The sequence below is a fragment of the Dipodomys spectabilis genome, unplaced genomic scaffold (genome assembly GCF_019054845.1).
Source record: "Dipodomys spectabilis isolate Male_0828 unplaced genomic scaffold, ASM1905484v1 ptg000115l, whole genome shotgun sequence".
Taxonomy (NCBI): Eukaryota; Metazoa; Chordata; class Mammalia; order Rodentia; family Heteromyidae; genus Dipodomys; species Dipodomys spectabilis.
The window spans coordinates 1802522-1820064 of NW_024870792.1; the positions used below are offsets into that span (position 1 = coordinate 1802522).

Here is a 17543-nt window from a genome sequence, read left to right on the forward strand (position 1 = left end):
GGTGCTGAGGAATCGAACCCAGGGCCTCATGCATGCAAGGCAAGCGCTGTACCACTGAGCCACCTTCCCAGCCCAGTACCTGCTTTTTCAACAGATGATGAGTGAATGATGGAAGTGTGAGTTCTTTTAAATTGAGATCTGGAAATAAATAGAAAATTATCTCTTAAGCTATTTTTATTAGGCCTTGCTCCTTTTCAGCTTACCTGATGTGATTGATACATAATTTCAAGTGAGAGCTGTTAGACTAAGAGTATAGCTTGTTAAATAGCAGAACAAAGCTCTGGATTCAGTTCCCACTATTGAGGAAAGTTAAAAAGAATTAGATATACACATTTGTAATGAATGTTTGACTTTAGTCTTTTATTTGGGGTCTAGCCACTTTTGACAACACTGGTGGAACAGAATCCTGAAGATATGGGGGATCTTTACCTTGATGTTGCTGAAGCATTTCTGGATGTTGGTGAATATAATTCTGCACTCCCCCTCCTCAGTGCACTAGTTTGCTCTGAAAGATACAACCTAGCAGTAGTCTGGCTTCGGCATGCAGGTAATACTTTTTCTAGGGGGGAGGGTAGGGTGTTTGAGGGAAAAGTTTTAATCACATAAAAAAAGAACTTTCCAAGATGACAATATAAAACATTAGATTCGTTCTGATTTCAGGCAGTTTTTTTTTAAGGACACTGTTTTAAATTGTCTTGATAGAGTATGGAGTGATTACATTCATGCTGTTGGTAATGATAATGTGCTTAATGGTAACAGTGAGTCGAAGGACATTTCCTATAAATGCCTGTCTTTTTTTTTTTTTTTTTTGGTATTGATTTGAGTGCTTGAACTCTGAGCCTGGACATTATGCTGAGCTTTTTCATTGAAGGCTAGCTAGCACTCTATTGCTTGAACCATAGCTCCACTTCTGGCTTTTTGCTGGTTACTTAGAGATCAGAGTCTTAGACTTTTCTGGCCTGGCTTTGATCTTCAATTCTCAACCTCCTGAATAGCTAGGATTACAGGTATGAAGCACTACCACCCAGCAATGCCTGTTTCAGACCTGGATTTACTATACATGTTGGTTTCTAGTAATATATTATCAGAGTTGGGACTAAATTTGATTTTTCAAATAGACTTACAGATTTTAGTATGTTATTTTGAGAAAAAATACTTAATGTAATTTTCATTGCCCTTTGAGCCACACATGCTCAAGATTAGATTATTATTAGTCATTTTATTTTACTGTGCCTAAGTTCACAGTAAACTGAAAAGCATTCATTTTGAGTACTAAATCTCCTAGAGAAATAAATACATGAAAACAAAAAAGAAAAACAATAGGTTTGGTTTAAGATATCACATGATGTTTGAAAGTTCTAATAACCCTTGAATACCACATGAGAGAAAATTCTTTATAACTAGACAACTGATTGATACTTCAGGGCCATAGCTCACAGAGGAAGAAGGAAAGAGAGCACTTGATTGAAATAATACTTTTCTGTTTAGATGAGTGTACATGAGTTGAAATACAATACTGTCATAAAAAGCTATCTTTGTAGAATTAGAATTTTGAAGGCAGGAACAGAGTGTGAGTTACTGCCTGTGTAAGGTTGATACTGAAACTGCTTCCAACTTACTAATACCAGATGCTTTATGATCTTGTTTAGTTATGTTCACTATTCTGTCATTTACATTTGAACCCAGATGACTAGATGAGGTGAAGTCAAACCTCAGACTCATCTAAAAATCAAGAAAGATCATAAGAGGAATTTGGTGTTTATAGCACAACATAAAATGAAATACCTGTGAAACTAAAACATGGAAAAAAAATCTCATTGTCAGATCCATTTATATTAGTATGCTAATTTATTTTCAAGATTTTTACATAAAGATGGTCAGAAGAGGTATAAAAACAATTGGAGGAAATACTGTTTTAGGAGATCATTGAGGTGGTAAAGGGATGAAGAGAGGGCCTAGATTAGTATGTTATATTAGGATCGAAAAAAGAAAAGGTTACAAGGATTCATGATGAGATGTAGTGATTGATTGATAGTTTGAAGAATAGAGTCTAGTAGTCTTACTTTGAAGAACTTGATGAAATAAAAAGGGGAATTGAAAAGGGTACAGGGAGGTAGATTATATTGAGGAAGGGGGTCTCAAAACTTGGGAGCCTGGCAGGTAGGAAAAACGAGTGGACTGAGGAAGAGGTGACAGCCAGAGAATCCTGTTGAAAGGTCTGCTGCTCAGCCTGGGCTGTGTGCACTATGGAAATAGGGGGACGTGTCAAAGTCAAGTTTATCAAACATTTTATAGATACCATAATTTTAAGCCTGTCACTTGTTGGCTCATGCCTATAATACCATTTACTCATTAGGCTAAGGTCCTAGGATTAATAGTTTTGAGAAACTCTTACCTCCAATTAGCTAGCAAAAAGCTAGAAGAAGAGGCATGGCTCAGGTAGTAGAGCCAGCCGTGAGTGGAAAAAACAGGCTAAGTTCAAGTTTCATTACCACCCCTCCCCCCACACACACATACACACATGCCCAAAAAAAAAATTAAAAAAAAATTTTTTTAAGTGTAGCCAAGTAATCTTTTTTTTTTTTTTTTTAAACCACTGTGTCCTAAAAAATACTGGATTACATTGATCTGCCAGTTACAAACTTCAGCTTTAAATGTAGAATAACTAGAGTAAAAATTTGGAACCAACTTTTATGTCAGTATAGGTAAATAACCAACTTGATTATTATCTTATTGAAAATGCCAAATACAGTGCTAAGTGAACAAAGCAAAACACTAAATTGTATACTCTAATTATATGCTTTAAACAGTTTGAATTTGCAGGCCAATTGGATGATCCATCAAGAGAGATCAGAAAAGAAGTTGTTTTGAAGTATTAAGTATATACATTCATTATTTTGAAATATTATTGCCATTATATGTATATATATACATGTATATGTGCATATATGTATATATAAATGGAAAAATACAGCCAGTTGTGATGACATATGTCTAATCTCAGCACTTAGGAGACAGGAAGATCAAAATATTAAGGTCACCTTAACTTTATAGCATAGGCCATGTTGCAAAAACAAAACAATAAGTTAAATAGAAAAATTATTTTGGCCAGTTTACAAAGCTGTAATTTAATGCTCACTTTTCCCATCACTGTAGAGTGCTTAAAGGCCTTAGGCTATATGGAACGAGCTGCTGAAAGCTACGGCAAAGTGGTTGATCTGGCCCCACTCCATTTGGACGCAAGAATTTCACTTTCTACCCTTCAGCAGCAGCTGGGCCGTCCTGAGAAAGCTCTGGAAGCTCTGGAACCAATGTATGATCCTGATACTCTAGCGCAGGATGCCAATGCTGCACAGCAGGTGGGCTTCTAACATAAATATTTCTTCTTGGTTCATTGTATTTTAGAATGTTCTCAGAGAAGTTACAGGTGTTAACTAAGGTATTATTTTAGTGTATTAAACTCAATTTTTTTTGGGGGGGGCGGGGGGGTCTGGTTGTAGGGCCTGAACCCTGGGCCTGGGCACTGTCCCTCAGCTCTTCAGCTCAAGGTTAACGCTCTACCACTTGAGCCACAGCGCCACTTCCGGCTTTTTTCTTTTTTGCTTATGTGGTACTGAGGAATTGAACCCAGGGCCTCATGCATGCAAGGCAAGCGCTCTACCACTGAGCCACCTTCCCAGCCCTAAACTCAATATTTTTGAAAAATAGTTTTCAGTCTTAAGTGTCAGTCACTTTTAAATAACTTCTAAAATACTGGATCTTAGTTATTGTAAAAAAAAAAAAAAAAAAAAAACCATAAAAGAAAGACACAACTCTCCTATGAAGATAAACAGGTATTGCAAAGGAACTTGTCATACTCATTGTTCTGTGTTTATTTAGGAACTGAAGTTACTGCTTCATCGTTCTACTCTCTTGTTTTCACAAGGCAAAATGTACGGTTACATGGATACCTTGCTGACCATGCTAGCCATGCTTCTAAAAGTGAGTAACGATCTCTCTCTCTGTCAGCCTTGTCCCTTCATTATTTGGCTTTTTTTTTTAACGGATTATACTACTCTGTAATTATTTTACTCTATTAAGCTAAAGGAAAGTCAGGTAAAGGTGAAAGACTTAGAAATTAGTGATATATAGCTGGAAGGTTGTATATGCTAATATAAACAACTGTAAAGTAAATGACATCAAATATTTCAAAATATTTTACAGATGTAAGAACTACAATATTACTCGTTATTGGCTCTGTAAGTCAGTTCTGTATGCCAAGATTACTCATTTTGTAAAAATGTTTTCCAAATCTGATATCCTTTTGAAAAACTTGGCTTTTTTATAAGGAGGCAACACCCTCAACCTTAAATGTATATGTGTAATATATGTTGTAAGGTACTATAAAGTTTATGTGAATTACCTTCATTTTTCTTTGTAAGCTGAATAATGTGACCCAAAATTTTCTTGGTAAGAAAAAAGCAGCTTATTCTATTTTTAATTTTTTTGTATAAGCTGACCTCTTTTATCTTATTAAAGGAGTTTTTTTGTGGTACTTATAGTTCATTATTTATATTTATTGATTAAAATATCTCTGTAATTATCACTATTGTTTCAGGTAGCTATGAATAGAGCCCAGGTTTGTCTGATTTCCAGCTCCAAATCAGGAGAGAGGCATCTTTACCTTATTAAAGTATCACGAGACAAAATATCAGACAACAATGACCAAGAGACAGCAAATTATGATGCAAAAGGTAAGTTGCTTTATTTTTTTTCTTTTTTTTTTTAATTTAATTTAATTGAGAACATACTGTACAGAGGGGTTACAATTACATGGGCAGGATAATAAGTTGCTTTATTTTATAAAACTTTGCTAAACTGAAAACTTATGAAGTAACATCAGACAGTAATCTAATTGAAAATTTTCAAATAAAATAACTTTCTAATCTAAATCAGTATAATTAACTTACTTGATGATAAAAGGCTAATTTTTTATTTTGTTTTGTTTTTTTTGGTGCTAGTCCTGAGGCTTGAACTTGGGGCCTAGTGCTGTCCCTGAGCTTTCGTGCTCAAGGCTATCACTGTACCACTTGAGCCACAGCTCTACTTCTGGCTTTCTTTGGTGGTTAACTGGGGATAAGAGCCTCTTGTTCTTTCCTGCTGGCTTCGAATGGGGGACCTTTAGATCTTAGCTTCTTGAATACCTAAGATTACAGAAATGTGCCACCAGCACCCAGATAAACCTAAATAGTTTCAAAAATTAAAAGGAAAACATCTGTCTGGATCTTTCATTGAAATCGTACACTAAATCTTAATTTTGACCCTTGAAGCAGAAAATGTATTTTAAGAAGTTTTTGATTAGATGACACAGTACAGAGTATTTTGAATCACTTCAATTATATGTATTCCATTTTCTATCAAGTTAACTTTTGAAAAATGGTAGTAATAGTCATAGAAACTCTGAAAATAAATTGCTGTGACCCAGTCTTGTAGGACTTTAACAGAGTCTACTTTTAGCTGGAAAAAGTGTCCAGTATGTTTGGGTGAGGTTATTCCTTAGAGAAAGCACTTTGGTAATGATTTGGTTATAAACTGGACATATTAATCTAGTGGAAAATGACTTCATTGTCAATTAATTCAATTCAACAAATGTTTATTAAATCACCGTTACAGGAGCTGGAGTTTTAGGAAGAACAGAGGACCTGACTGTTAGCTAGAGTACTGCCATTTCTCCATTCATTCTGGGTTTAATCTCAATAGCTTCTACCTCTGTCACATATATTTTAGGTCATGTTTCCTAAGTATATATTATATATAGAGAGAGATTAGACAAAGATCAAGAATACTGAATTTAAAAAACATATTTGAAGTAATTGTTGAAGCCAGCATTTGAATATTTTATTTATACAGAATCCTCTTTAACTGATCAGAGTAGGGGGAGGCACATTTGTCAGAGAGAATTAACTAGGCTTGAAGATTGTCCAGCAGCCAGAGCAGAAGGGGATCCTATTGAAAGAGTGCAATCAGACCACTGCCCTACTTTTGTTTTCCTCAGGAGAGCAGAGAGCAGGAATTCAAGCCCTTAGGGTCATTTTATTAAATTTATGTTATAATTGGTCATGTGAGTTTTTCTTTCTAATACTGCTATTTCTGAAAATATAGTGTCCTAACTGGTTTCTGTTGATCTCATTTTAGCAATATTTGCTGTACTCACAAGTGTCTTGCCAAAAGATGACTGGTGGAACCTTCTTTTGAAGGCCATATACACTTTGTGTGACCTGTCTCGGTATGAAGAAGCTGAGTTACTTGTAGATTCATCATTGGAGTATTATTCATTTTATGATGACAGACAAAAACGCAAAGAACTAGAATATTTTGGTCTGTCTGCTGCAATTCTGGACAGAAATTTCAGAAAGGCATACAACTATATCAGGTGACTTTCTAATAATGTAATTTGATTCTTTTACTAGAGTATGTGTATTTACTTTGGCTTAGCCTCTCATATTCAAGAATTAAAAGCTCTTTCATTTGTAGCTCTCCTGTTATTCTGGTTCAGTTCATTTATGATTCTTGTGATAGTTTTTGAGAGCATGCTTTGAGAGCTACATCGCCAGGGTTCACACCCCAAACCTGAAACTTACGGATTGGTCATTCAACTTCTCATGCCTCAGTCTCCCATATATGAAAGGGAGACATATAGTATTATAATGAGGGTTAAGTCTTTAAAACAATTTCTAACACGATTCTCATTTTGGGTTTCTGAGTTTGGTTAAACATCAGAGGAATAATGTAGAAATATTGACTTAAGCAGCATTTTCTGGGAAATGTTATCTTGTGTAAAGGATTTGCAAAAGTAAATTGAAGCAGTGTGCTTTTCCTTGTTGAGGAGGTGCGTTTCAGTGTGGAAGGACAGCACTGAAGGCATGCTCTTGGAAATCAGGGAGTTCTATTATCTTATTTCCTCCCCACCAACTTTCTTCAATTGTAGGATAATGGTGATGGAAAATGTCAATAAAGCCCAGCTATGGAATATTTTCAATCAAGTTACCATGCACTCCCAAGATGTACGACATCACCGCTTCTGTCTCCGTCTAATGCTGAAATACCCAGACAATCATGCCCTGTGTGTTTTAAATGGGCACAATGCATTTGTATCTGGTAGCTTTAAGCATGCACTTGGTAAGTGCCCTGATACCTATCCTTGCCAAGCATACTGTAATAAGTCTTAACTCAGTAGGCTGCCTCTAGATGGCAAATTATTCTATTTCCCTCTGCTCAGTTCTTTTTTTAATTTTTTTAAATTGGTCATGGGTCTTGAACTCTGGGCTTTGGGCACTGGTCCCTGAGCTCTTCAGCTCAAGGCTAGTGCTCTACCACTTGAGTCACAGCTCCACTTCCAGTTTTCTGGTGGTTAATTGCAGATAAGAGTCTCACAGACTTTCCTGCCCTGGCTGGTTTTGAACCATGATCCTCAGATCTCAGCCTCCTGTGTAGCTAGGATTATAGGAGTGAGCCACTGGCACCTGGCTTCTGCTCAGTTCTTTTATTTCTAAGATGAGATAATAATTGGGCCCTTCTTATAGGCCATTGTGAAAAGTAAGTTAATACAGGGTTTAAAACAATGATATTCATATAGTAGGTGGTTCTAAGTACTAGCAATAATGTAATGTTAATATTTGTTATTAAAGTTTGATTTTAAAAGTGGAAGTAGATTTTATAATTCATTTTAAAGGTCAACAGTTGTCCTGCTTAGCCTTGTTTGTTTGTTTGTTTTTTGGGTCCGGTCGTGGGGCCTGAACTTTGGGCCTGGACGCTGTCCTTCAGCTCTTCAGCTCAAGGCTAGCGCTCTACCACTTGAGCCACAGCACCACTTCTGGCTTTTTTTTTCTTTTTGCTTATGTGGTGCTGAGGAATCGAATCCAGGGCCTCATGCATGCAAGGCAAGCGCTCTACCACTGAGCCACCTTCCCAGCCCCAGCCTTGTTTGTTTGTAAAATATGTTTTTATTAATTGTGGACATTTTGCCACCAGATTGTTCTTTGTTGTAGTACAAAAGGATTCAGTTTACTGAGAATTGTTCCTTTAGAGTCAGGTTTTTTTGTTTTTTTGTTTTTTGTTTTTTTGGGGAGTCCAGTCGTGGTGCCTGAACTCTGGGCCTGGGCGCTGTCCCTCAGCTCTTCAGCTCAAGGCTAGCGCTCTACCACTTGAGCCACAGCGCCACTTCTGGCTTTTTTCTTTTTGCTTATGTGGTGCTGAGGAATCGAACCCAGGGCCTCATTCATGTGGCACTGAGCCACCTTCCCAGCCTAGGAGTTAGGTTTTGATATCAAAGTTTACTTATATAATAAGTACAATTCTAATTAAAGGAAGTACATTAATCATTTGCAGTGAGAGAGTTCTGACATAATCAGAACAAGAATACCTAACTAAATGTTTAAACTGAGAATTAGGCCTGTGTCTTCGGCTACCTGAAAGCTAGTTCACTTCCGAATTACCTGTGATTTTGAATTTTAATACTTTTCTGTTTTTGTCTATGTGGCTGATGTTTTTGCTAGTTTAATATTTTGAAAATATAAAAGCAAGATTTTTTTTTAAAGTTTCTAGATTGAAACTTTTACACAAGGTAAAAATGGAAAAATCCAAATGGCAATCTACCATCTCTGCTTCTAAAGGAACCCTTTCGTATACCATTGCTTTTGAAATAGATTTTTAAAAAATTATTCTTTTATGTGAAAAATTTGCTTATATTCTCCTACCTTATTTGGTGGGGTATGTTCATTTATCTTGGCTTAGCTCTTGTACTCAGGAATTAATGAGCTATTTTATTTTTAGCTCTCCTACTTACTGGTTTAATTCATTGATGACTCTCATTTGATTGGCTTTTAATATGAAGTAATTTTCATGGAACATGTAGAATTCATAAAGCCCTAAATTGTTAGGTACATTTAATTTTTCTAAGGGAAAGCAAGTTAGTTGCTGTATTTATGAAAACATTACCCACCCTGGTCTAAAACACAAAAACTGCTTTTCCTTTTTTCACGTCATAATCTTAAGATCAGTTAATTTTGCAAAAGTATTCACCAAATCCAGGCATGGTGGCACACATTTGAAATCCTAGCACTCAGGAGGTAGAGGCTGGAAAGTAAGTCATGGGTTTAAGGCAAACTTGAACTACTTAGATCCTATTTCTAAAAACCAAGGACTGGGAACATAGCTCAGTGGTAGAGTACGTGCCTAGCATGTCCTGGGTTTGTTCCTCAGCACTTGAAAAGAAAAAATTGCCAAAAGACACATTCTCTCATTGCTTGTAAACTATCTTAAGAAAATAGGTTATGATCACATAGATAGGTCTTGTTGTGTGTAAAAGAAAGCTAAAGTTACTTTTAGTTACTGATATTAATCTTTATGATCAAAATATATTTATGAGAACATCTGATAGCATTTGCTTTAAAGTTAAAATTAAGATGGAATTTAATTTTAATTTGTTAAATTAAAATTAAGATATTTAAAACTAGTAATGCTTGGCCCTAAATGCATAAGGACCTGCTTTTGTCACACCCTCTGACTAGTCTGCTCATTTTCCAGGTCAGTATGTGCAAGCCTTCCGCACCCATCCTAATGAACCTCTCTACAACCTCTGTGTGGGCCTGACCTTCATTCACATGGCATCCCAGAAGTATGTGTTAAAGAGACATGCTCTTATTGTGCAGGTAATTCACTTGGATTTCTCATTGTATTTTTTGTCCTTTAAAAGTGAATATATTTAATGCTTTTAAAATTGGTTTCAAAAGTAATACCTGCTTGGAATATGCGCTGGAATATGTTCAGCACTCATGGAATTCAGCATAGAGCTTAGCTCATGCTTGACTTTCTGCAGCAGGGCAGTAGGGAGCAGGGGAGGCAAGTTCTGTGGGAATTTTCGTGTAGGCTCCCTAATGCTCTGTAGTCCTGAAGTCTAGCTGTCCTATGTTCTAAAGATCTATGTAATTTAAATTAGGTTTTGAGAAGATGTAATTATGTGTATACATTTGTTATATATTATATATTATAATTTATATGGTAGTATAAAATATACATATTTCTTTTTCTGTTTGGTAGGGTTTTTCCTTCCTTAATCGATACCTCACTATACGTGGGCCTTGCCAGGAATCCTTCTACAATTTGGGCCGAGCCCTCCACCAGCTAGGGTTGACACATCTTGCCATCCACTATTACCAAAAGGCCCTGGAGCTCCCTCCACTTGTGCTTGAGGTATTGTACAATTTTTACTTCATCTTTAAACAAATGCAGGCTGGGAAGGTGGCTCAGTGGTAGAGTGCTTGCCTCTCATGCATGAGGCCCTGGGTTTGATTCCCCAACACCACATAAGCAGAAAAAGCCAGAAGTGGTGCTGTGACTCTAATAGTAGAGTGCTAGCCTTGAGCTGAAGAGCTGAGGGACAGCACCCAGGCCCAGAGTTCAGGCCCCATGACCAACAAAAAAAAAACAAAAACAAATGCAGCTAGCTAATGGAGTAAGTTAAATAAGTTATTTGTGTGTTTTTTGGTGCAGATGTGGTGGCATAGTCCTACAATTCTAGCACTTAGGAGACTGAGGCAGTAGGATGTGCTATCTAGTGAGAACTCGGAAAAACTTAAGTGTTTTTTGATTATGTTCAGCAATAGGGAGATCTTTGATGTCCTGATCTCTTATGAGGTCTTCAGCAACTAGGCGAGTATGTATAATTTACAAGAATGATCCTCTTTCAGTTATCCTAAGTGTTCCTGTGCTTTTCAGATAGGTACTGATAGACACAAAGCCTGAGTACTGAGCATTGTGGCCACACTTCATTTCCAATTTAAGTATATTTAAGCTGTCATAATTATTTGTGAAGTCAAAAGACTAGTATTAATGTGGGTTCTTATTTTAAGATAAAGCATTACCACTACTATGATAATCTTTATTTAAAGTCCATTTTCTTTAATTCTTGAAGAAAAACATGACTGTCTTCATTGTTAGTCTTTAAGTAAATACATACACACGCATATGCACACACATATATTGGGGGGGGCAGCGCTGGAGTGTAAATTCAGGCAGGGCCTTGGGCTTGCTCAACAGGTTCTCTTATCACTTGAATCCATCCCAACCCTTTTTTTTTTTTTGGTCGGTTATGGGGCTTGAACTCTGGGCCTGAGCGCTGTCCTTCAGTTCTTCAGCACAAGACTAGCGCTCTGCCACTTGAGCCGCAGTGCCACTTCTGGTTTTCTGAGTGTTTATTGGAGATAAGAGTTTCATGGGCTTTCCTGCCTGGGATGGTTTTGAACCTCAATCCTCAGATCGAAGCCTCCTGAGTAGCTAGGATTACAGGCAGGAGCCACCGGTGCCCAGCAGTCCCAACCCTTTTTTGCATTGGTTATTTTCAAGATAGGATCTTGCTTTAGTCCCAGGCTGGCCTGGACTGTGATCCTCCTGTTTGTTCTTCCTCACCTTACTGGGATAATAACTGAGCCAGCAGACACAGCCATTATGCTTCCTCCATAGCTGTGATAATAGTGCCCCATATTATTATCCTTGGTTGATATTTTTGGTCTTTAAGCAAATTAGACATATACTTCTGTAGTTATGCTAATAAATTTACTTCTGTGCTTTAAATTTATAAATAGCTTTATGTATTGCTCTGCAAACTTTTTTTATAAGTAGCATTTTCATTTGTTTTAGGTGTTTTGTTTTTTTCTCTCTTTTGACTCTAAAATTCTCTGTTGGGGAAGATTGGAAACAATGATCTATTTTGTGTGTATGTGTTTGTGTATGTTTGTATGTGTGTGTACACACCAGAACTGTGGCTTGAACTCAGAGCTTCACACTCTTGGCTTTTTAGCTTAAATCTAATACACTACGTCTTGATCCACATCTCCACTTTTAGTTTTTGCTGGTTACTTTGGGATAAGAGTTTCTCAGGGGACGGAGAAATTGAGGGAGAATGAAGGAAAGGGTGATATTGACAAGAAGCACTGTACTCATAACCTGACTGACAGAATTGTAAACCCTTTATAAAACTATTTAACAACAACAATAATAATTTTTTTAAAAAACTTAAAAAAAAAACTTCTCAGATCTGTCTGCCTGAGCTGGCAAGATCTCAGTCTCCTGAATAGCTAGGAGCCTGGTGGGAACATTGGTATAATTCATTTTGTTAAGTTTGATGATTGTGATATCTAAAAATTTTTAACACAAAATGATGTAGTACCATGTGATGTATTGGTATGAAATTATACTGCATAGTGTTCAGATCAGAGTAAACATATCTGTCTCCTTAAACATTCATTATTTCTGTATAGCAAAGGCATTCAGAATCCTTTCTCCTAGTCCAGAAAAGTTTGAGACACCCCTCCCCCCCTTTTCAGCCCACAGCAAGGTTTCATGGTGGGTGTTTGTCATCCTGGCTGAAGGATGACAGGAAGCCTAGAATAGATACACTGTGGTCTAGCTGAATTCCTGGGCAGTGCATGTAAAACTCTTGTCTCAAAAATAAATAGCGCCAAAAAGGGCTGAGGTGTGCCTTAGCTGTAGAGCCAGCTGCCTGGAAAACACAGGTCCTTTGATAAGAAATGTACTCATTATCTTGCCCATGTAATTGTAACCCCTCTGTACAGTATTTTCACAATAAAAAAAAAAAGAAAAGAAAACACAGGCCCTTGAGTGAAATCCCAGTACAACACTCCTCTTACCCTAAAGATCTAGTTTTTGGTGAATAGTACTCATGTGTACAGTAGTAATTTTTGTGATAGTAATGAAGCTTGCTGTATGCATCCTCAAGTTTTAGATGTTTGATGAGTTCAGGAAGGAGGCTACAGACTTGAACCCTCCACCCTAGAACTCTCAGTCCTTTATGCCTCACAGAGGGACACACAAATTCAAGCCATCCACTACTCATGGGCTCTTAGATCTCAGTCTCATAGTAACCTAGCGGCCTTGGGGCTTGCTCCTGGTCACCCACCACAACCACTGTGCCCTCTGCAGCTGGAGCTTCCCTTGGTGGCTCTGCACTAACCCTCCCCTTCACACACTGCCTCTCGGGACTCTTCCACCCTGGCCCTGTGGCACGCATCCTCAGGCTTTGTGACTTGGGATTGTGCTCATTTTCAGGTCTCCAGAGTGGCTCAGAGTCAGACAGGGCCCTCTGGTAGCCCCCAGCTGTAGCGCGCTTGTGGGTTTAATGTAAGCGATTTATTTTCCAGTAATAGCTGCCATACAGTAAGAGTTTGCAGGGACTGTGGTTTCATGTGTGAGTGGGACTATCAGCCTGTTGTCACCAAAGCTGCTGACATTACCTTCTGGTTTGTGCTTCTAGCTTTCCTCCCCTGGAGAGGCAGTGTCAGAGTGTGTACTGCTTCCCACTTTGCTCTGTGTTGCTTTCCTGTTTCTGTGTGTTTTTATTTTATTTTATTTTATTCATAAGTTCGTTTTATTGTGTAAATACCATACAGAGAGGTTACAATTACATGGGCAAGATAATGAGTACATTTCTTCTTATTATTTTTTTTGGGGGGGTGGGGTCCGGTCCTGGGGCCTGAACTCTGGGACTGGGCACTGTCCCTCAGCTCTTCAGCTCAAGGCTAGCGCTCTACCACTTGAGCCACAGCGCCACTTCTGGCTTTTTTCTTTTTGCTTATGTGGTGCTGAGGAATCGAACCCAGGGCCTCATGCATTGCAAGGCAAGTGCTCTATCACTGAGCCACCTTCCCAGCCCCTGTGCTGGTAGCTTTAGTGTGGTCTCATATTTAAAATATACTTGGAACTCAAAAAATTAAATCCCCCAACAACAAATCTTCAAAGAAACAGCTGCTCAATAAGTGGGCTAAAGACTTAAAGAGAAACTTCTCTGAAGAGGAAAAAGGATGGCCAATAGACACATGAAGAAATGCTCAACCTCCCTAGTCATAAAAGATGCAAATCAAAACAACACTGAGATACCACCTCACCCCAGTTAGAATGGCTAGAATCAAGAACTCTAATAACAACAGATGCTGGAGGGGATGTGGACAGAAGGGAACCCTATTGCATTGTTGGTGGGAGTGTAAACTTGTTCAACCACTTTGGAAAGTAGTATGGAGATTCCTCAGAAGGCTCCACATAGAGCTCCCCTATGACCCAGCAATCCCACTTTCGGGCATTTACCCAAATGATCATAAACAAGGTCACTTTTTTCTTGACTGTCACTGTTCTTCCTCTTTCTCTGCTTGGAATACAGTCTCCCCTAGGTTACCTGGACTCCTCTCATTTACAGAGTCTCACAGAAGAAGCATCTAGTCTGCCACCTTACCCCAGAACCCCAGGATATCTTTCTTGAGTAATGTGTTCTGGTTTGGGAGATTTTTTTTTTCCCTTCAGTTTTTTGAGTAGCTTACCTTTTCCCCTGCTGGCCTGTGAGATTTCTGATGAGAAGTCTGCTGACAGTTATGTCTGAACTCCCTCAGGTATCATTTCTTTCCTTTTGCTACGTTGAAATTTCTCTTTGACAGCTTCTGTTTCCCTGGGGGTAGACTTGGTTGAGCAGGATCTGGTGGGCTTTGATCATTCTGTGCTGAGATAATTATTTGTATTCTGCCATAGATTTGGGCAGGTTTTGTTTTTTGTTTTTTTTTTGGGGTCTGATCGTGGGGCCTGAACTCTGGGCCTGGGCACTGTCCCTTAGCTCTTCAGCTCAAGGCTAGCGCTCTACCACTTGAGCCACAGTGCCACTGCCGGCTTTTTTCTTTTTGCTTATGTGGTGCTGAGGAATGGAACCCAGGGCCTCAGGCATGCAAGGCAAGCACTCTACCACTGAGCCACCTTCCCAGCCCCATTGGGCAGGTTTTTTAAAAAATTATTTTTCTTTGAATAAGCTTTCTATATGTTTAGCATTCTTAAGTCCATCTTGAGCCACAATAACCTAGATATTTCTAGTTTTAATATTATCCCAAACTTTTATTGTTTCTTCATTCTTCATTGCTTTTTCTTTTTTTCTTTTCTATTTGCATCTTTTGTTGTTTGATTTTTGCCATACATTGTTCAGGAAGTGCCAAAAACAGTTGTCTGTTCCCACAGACTCTGCCCAAGGCTAGTGTGCGTTCCCATATCTTGTCCTGTTACCAGGGGTTCTTGTCCAGGAACCTTGGAATTCTGCTAGGACTAAGCTTCACTTTGGAGGAGCCATTTTAGGCTTCTAAGCTATAACTTTGCACCCACCTCAGTCTTCCTCTTTCAGCTGCACAGGTAGCTCATTTCATGATACGCTATATAGGGTTGGAGATGCAAAGGGGTAGATCCTCCTTCACCAGTGCTGAAACCCTGCATCATACCCAGGGCCCACAGCTTGCAGAAACCAGTGTAGTGCAAAGGAAGAACTCGTCTACATATTGCTTTGGCCTGCCTGCTCCCGGGGTGTTCCATGTCCTGAGAGTACTGCAGCCAGCCAGAGATGACCCTGGCCAGAATCCAGCTTCATTTCACCACAGCACCAGAGGCTCTGTCATGAGCACTAGCCTGGAGATAGGGGCTACCAAGTGGCATCTTCCAAGTGGCAATTTTACCAGCTTCCTATTGAGACAGAAGGAAAAGTACTGTGCATAGCTCCCTGTCTTCTCACTCTCAGCATATGGAGCCTTTCTTCATACTGGGTAGTACAAGGTTGGAAGGGAGAGGTAAAGGAAGTCCCTTGATACCAGGCTCACATACATCAAGAGGCCGTGTGACCCCCACCCATAGACTGTGGTGTAGGGCTCTGCCAGACACTGGGTTGTTCTAACGCCGCAGCTTCGTTCCTTCTTCCTGCTATGTGGTTTGAAGTTGGTGGAGGGGTAGCTCAGGGAACTGTCTGCCTTCTTCAAAACATCTTTTCTTGCTATGCTGAAACCAGTTACTATGATTTCTCATCATACCTTTACCTGCCTTTTCAGGTACTTCCCCTTTTAATGGAGTGCTTCATATTGGTGTTTTCCTTTATAGTTGCTTTTTTTTTTTTTTTTGGGTCAGCCGTGGTCTTGAACTCTGGGCCTGGGCGCTGTCCCTCAGCTCTTCAGCTCAAGGCAAGCACCCTACCACTTGAGCCACAGCACCACTTTGGCTTTTTTTCTTTTTGTTTATGTGGTGCTGAGGAATCGAACCCAGGGCCGCATGCATGCAAGGCAAGCACTCTACCACTGAGCTGCCTTCCCAGCCCCAAATCATACATTTCTTTTGAGATTTGCTGTTCCATCCAGAGAAAGCCATGTGACATCAACAGATGGCTGCATAGGATTTCTTGAGTGGTTACGTTGTACCACAAAGACAACCATGATTATCTGGGATGATAATAATTATCAAGGAATAGTTCCTTAGCCAAAGGAGCTAAGAATACCACTCCTATCAGCCAGACAAGCTAAAATCAAATAGATCTAAGAGCCACACCTGTAGTTGACTCTTTGAGTAATCATTAAAACACAGCCACCATGTCCTGATAAATTTGTCTGTGCACTGTTAGAAGTGTTCATATTGTTCAAATTCTTCCCTGTTCCGACTGTAGGTGGCAATTTCTTCATTAAGCATCCCAGGAATGGGTCAGAGAGAGGGATTATTAGTGCAGTTTGAACAAAGAATCGCATTAGGGGTATTTTTAAAATTTAGCCATTGGGTAGACTGAGAGGTTTGTCTGGGTCTATGGATGTGTTTGAATATGACGGAAAATATAACTGTGTTACCAACTGACAGTTAACTTCTAACTACAACATCATGCTGCCAAATGAAAGACAAACGAGTCTTGCTAGAACTGTGCATCTTGTTCCAGTGTTTACTAGTGGAGGCCACACTTACTGTCCTGATTTGCAGCCTGAGTGCCTCTGGTGGTGGCAAAGGTGCCCTGGTGAACTCCGTTGTACATACATCAGGCGCAAAAGTTGTTCCTTGAAGTTTATACAACACTTTAGGAACCAAGCTAAAACTTACCAGGTATTGGAGAATTCTGGAATTCAGAATTAGTCCCATCTACGATATCTCATGAAAACTCACAGTGAATGATAATGAGTGCATCTTATGGTTTGTTCCTGAAGCATAACTTTTCTCTCTACAGTCATCCTTCTTTACCAATGTCACAGTAAGGTCAGTTTGTTTGCAAACTAGGTATAGATCTTGTTAGTATGTGCAGAGGTCTATCCAGGATAACCCTGTAGGGTCCTTTGAAATATTTTGTGTTTGAGATCTGACAAGGAATTTCCATTGGGCTTTTAAAAGCCAATTGGCTGGGATGCCAAACCAAGACCAGCTGCAGACTTTATCTGTTCATGTAATATCTGGAAGTTCCAGGACCTGCTAAGAAGTGATAGATTGATCCTGTAACTCCCTATGAAACACAGAATCCCTAAAACCAGACTTCCATGTAAACCCTTAAATATATGTAACAGCCAAAGCTGACATTTCCGATTGTATCCTTTCATAAAGATTTTTGTGTATAAAGTATATTTTACGCAATTCTCTGCAAACAATAGATAGCTAAAGAGAAAACTGTTTCCTTTGTAAAACAAAACAAAAAGGAGGGGCTGGGAAGGTGGCTCAGTGGTAGAGCGCTTGCC

General features: G+C 39.0%; 1 protein-coding gene across 4 annotated transcripts in view; it reads left to right on the top strand.

Moving 5' to 3' along the window:
• The window catches only part of Gtf3c3 (general transcription factor IIIC subunit 3), a 37806-nt gene that overhangs the window by 17304 nt on the left and 2959 nt on the right, over positions 1–17543 (top strand). For all 4 annotated transcript variants that reach the window (XM_042688340.1, XM_042688342.1, XM_042688341.1 and 1 more), the window contains 8 exons: positions 376–547; positions 3157–3359; positions 3880–3981; positions 4598–4733; positions 6175–6412; positions 6968–7158; positions 9565–9689; positions 10078–10230. In XM_042688340.1, the coding sequence (XP_042544274.1) occupies positions 376–547; positions 3157–3359; positions 3880–3981; positions 4598–4733; positions 6175–6412; positions 6968–7158; positions 9565–9689; positions 10078–10230 (1320 nt within the window). The remainder of the gene's footprint in view (positions 1–375; positions 548–3156; positions 3360–3879; positions 3982–4597; positions 4734–6174; positions 6413–6967; positions 7159–9564; positions 9690–10077; positions 10231–17543) is intronic.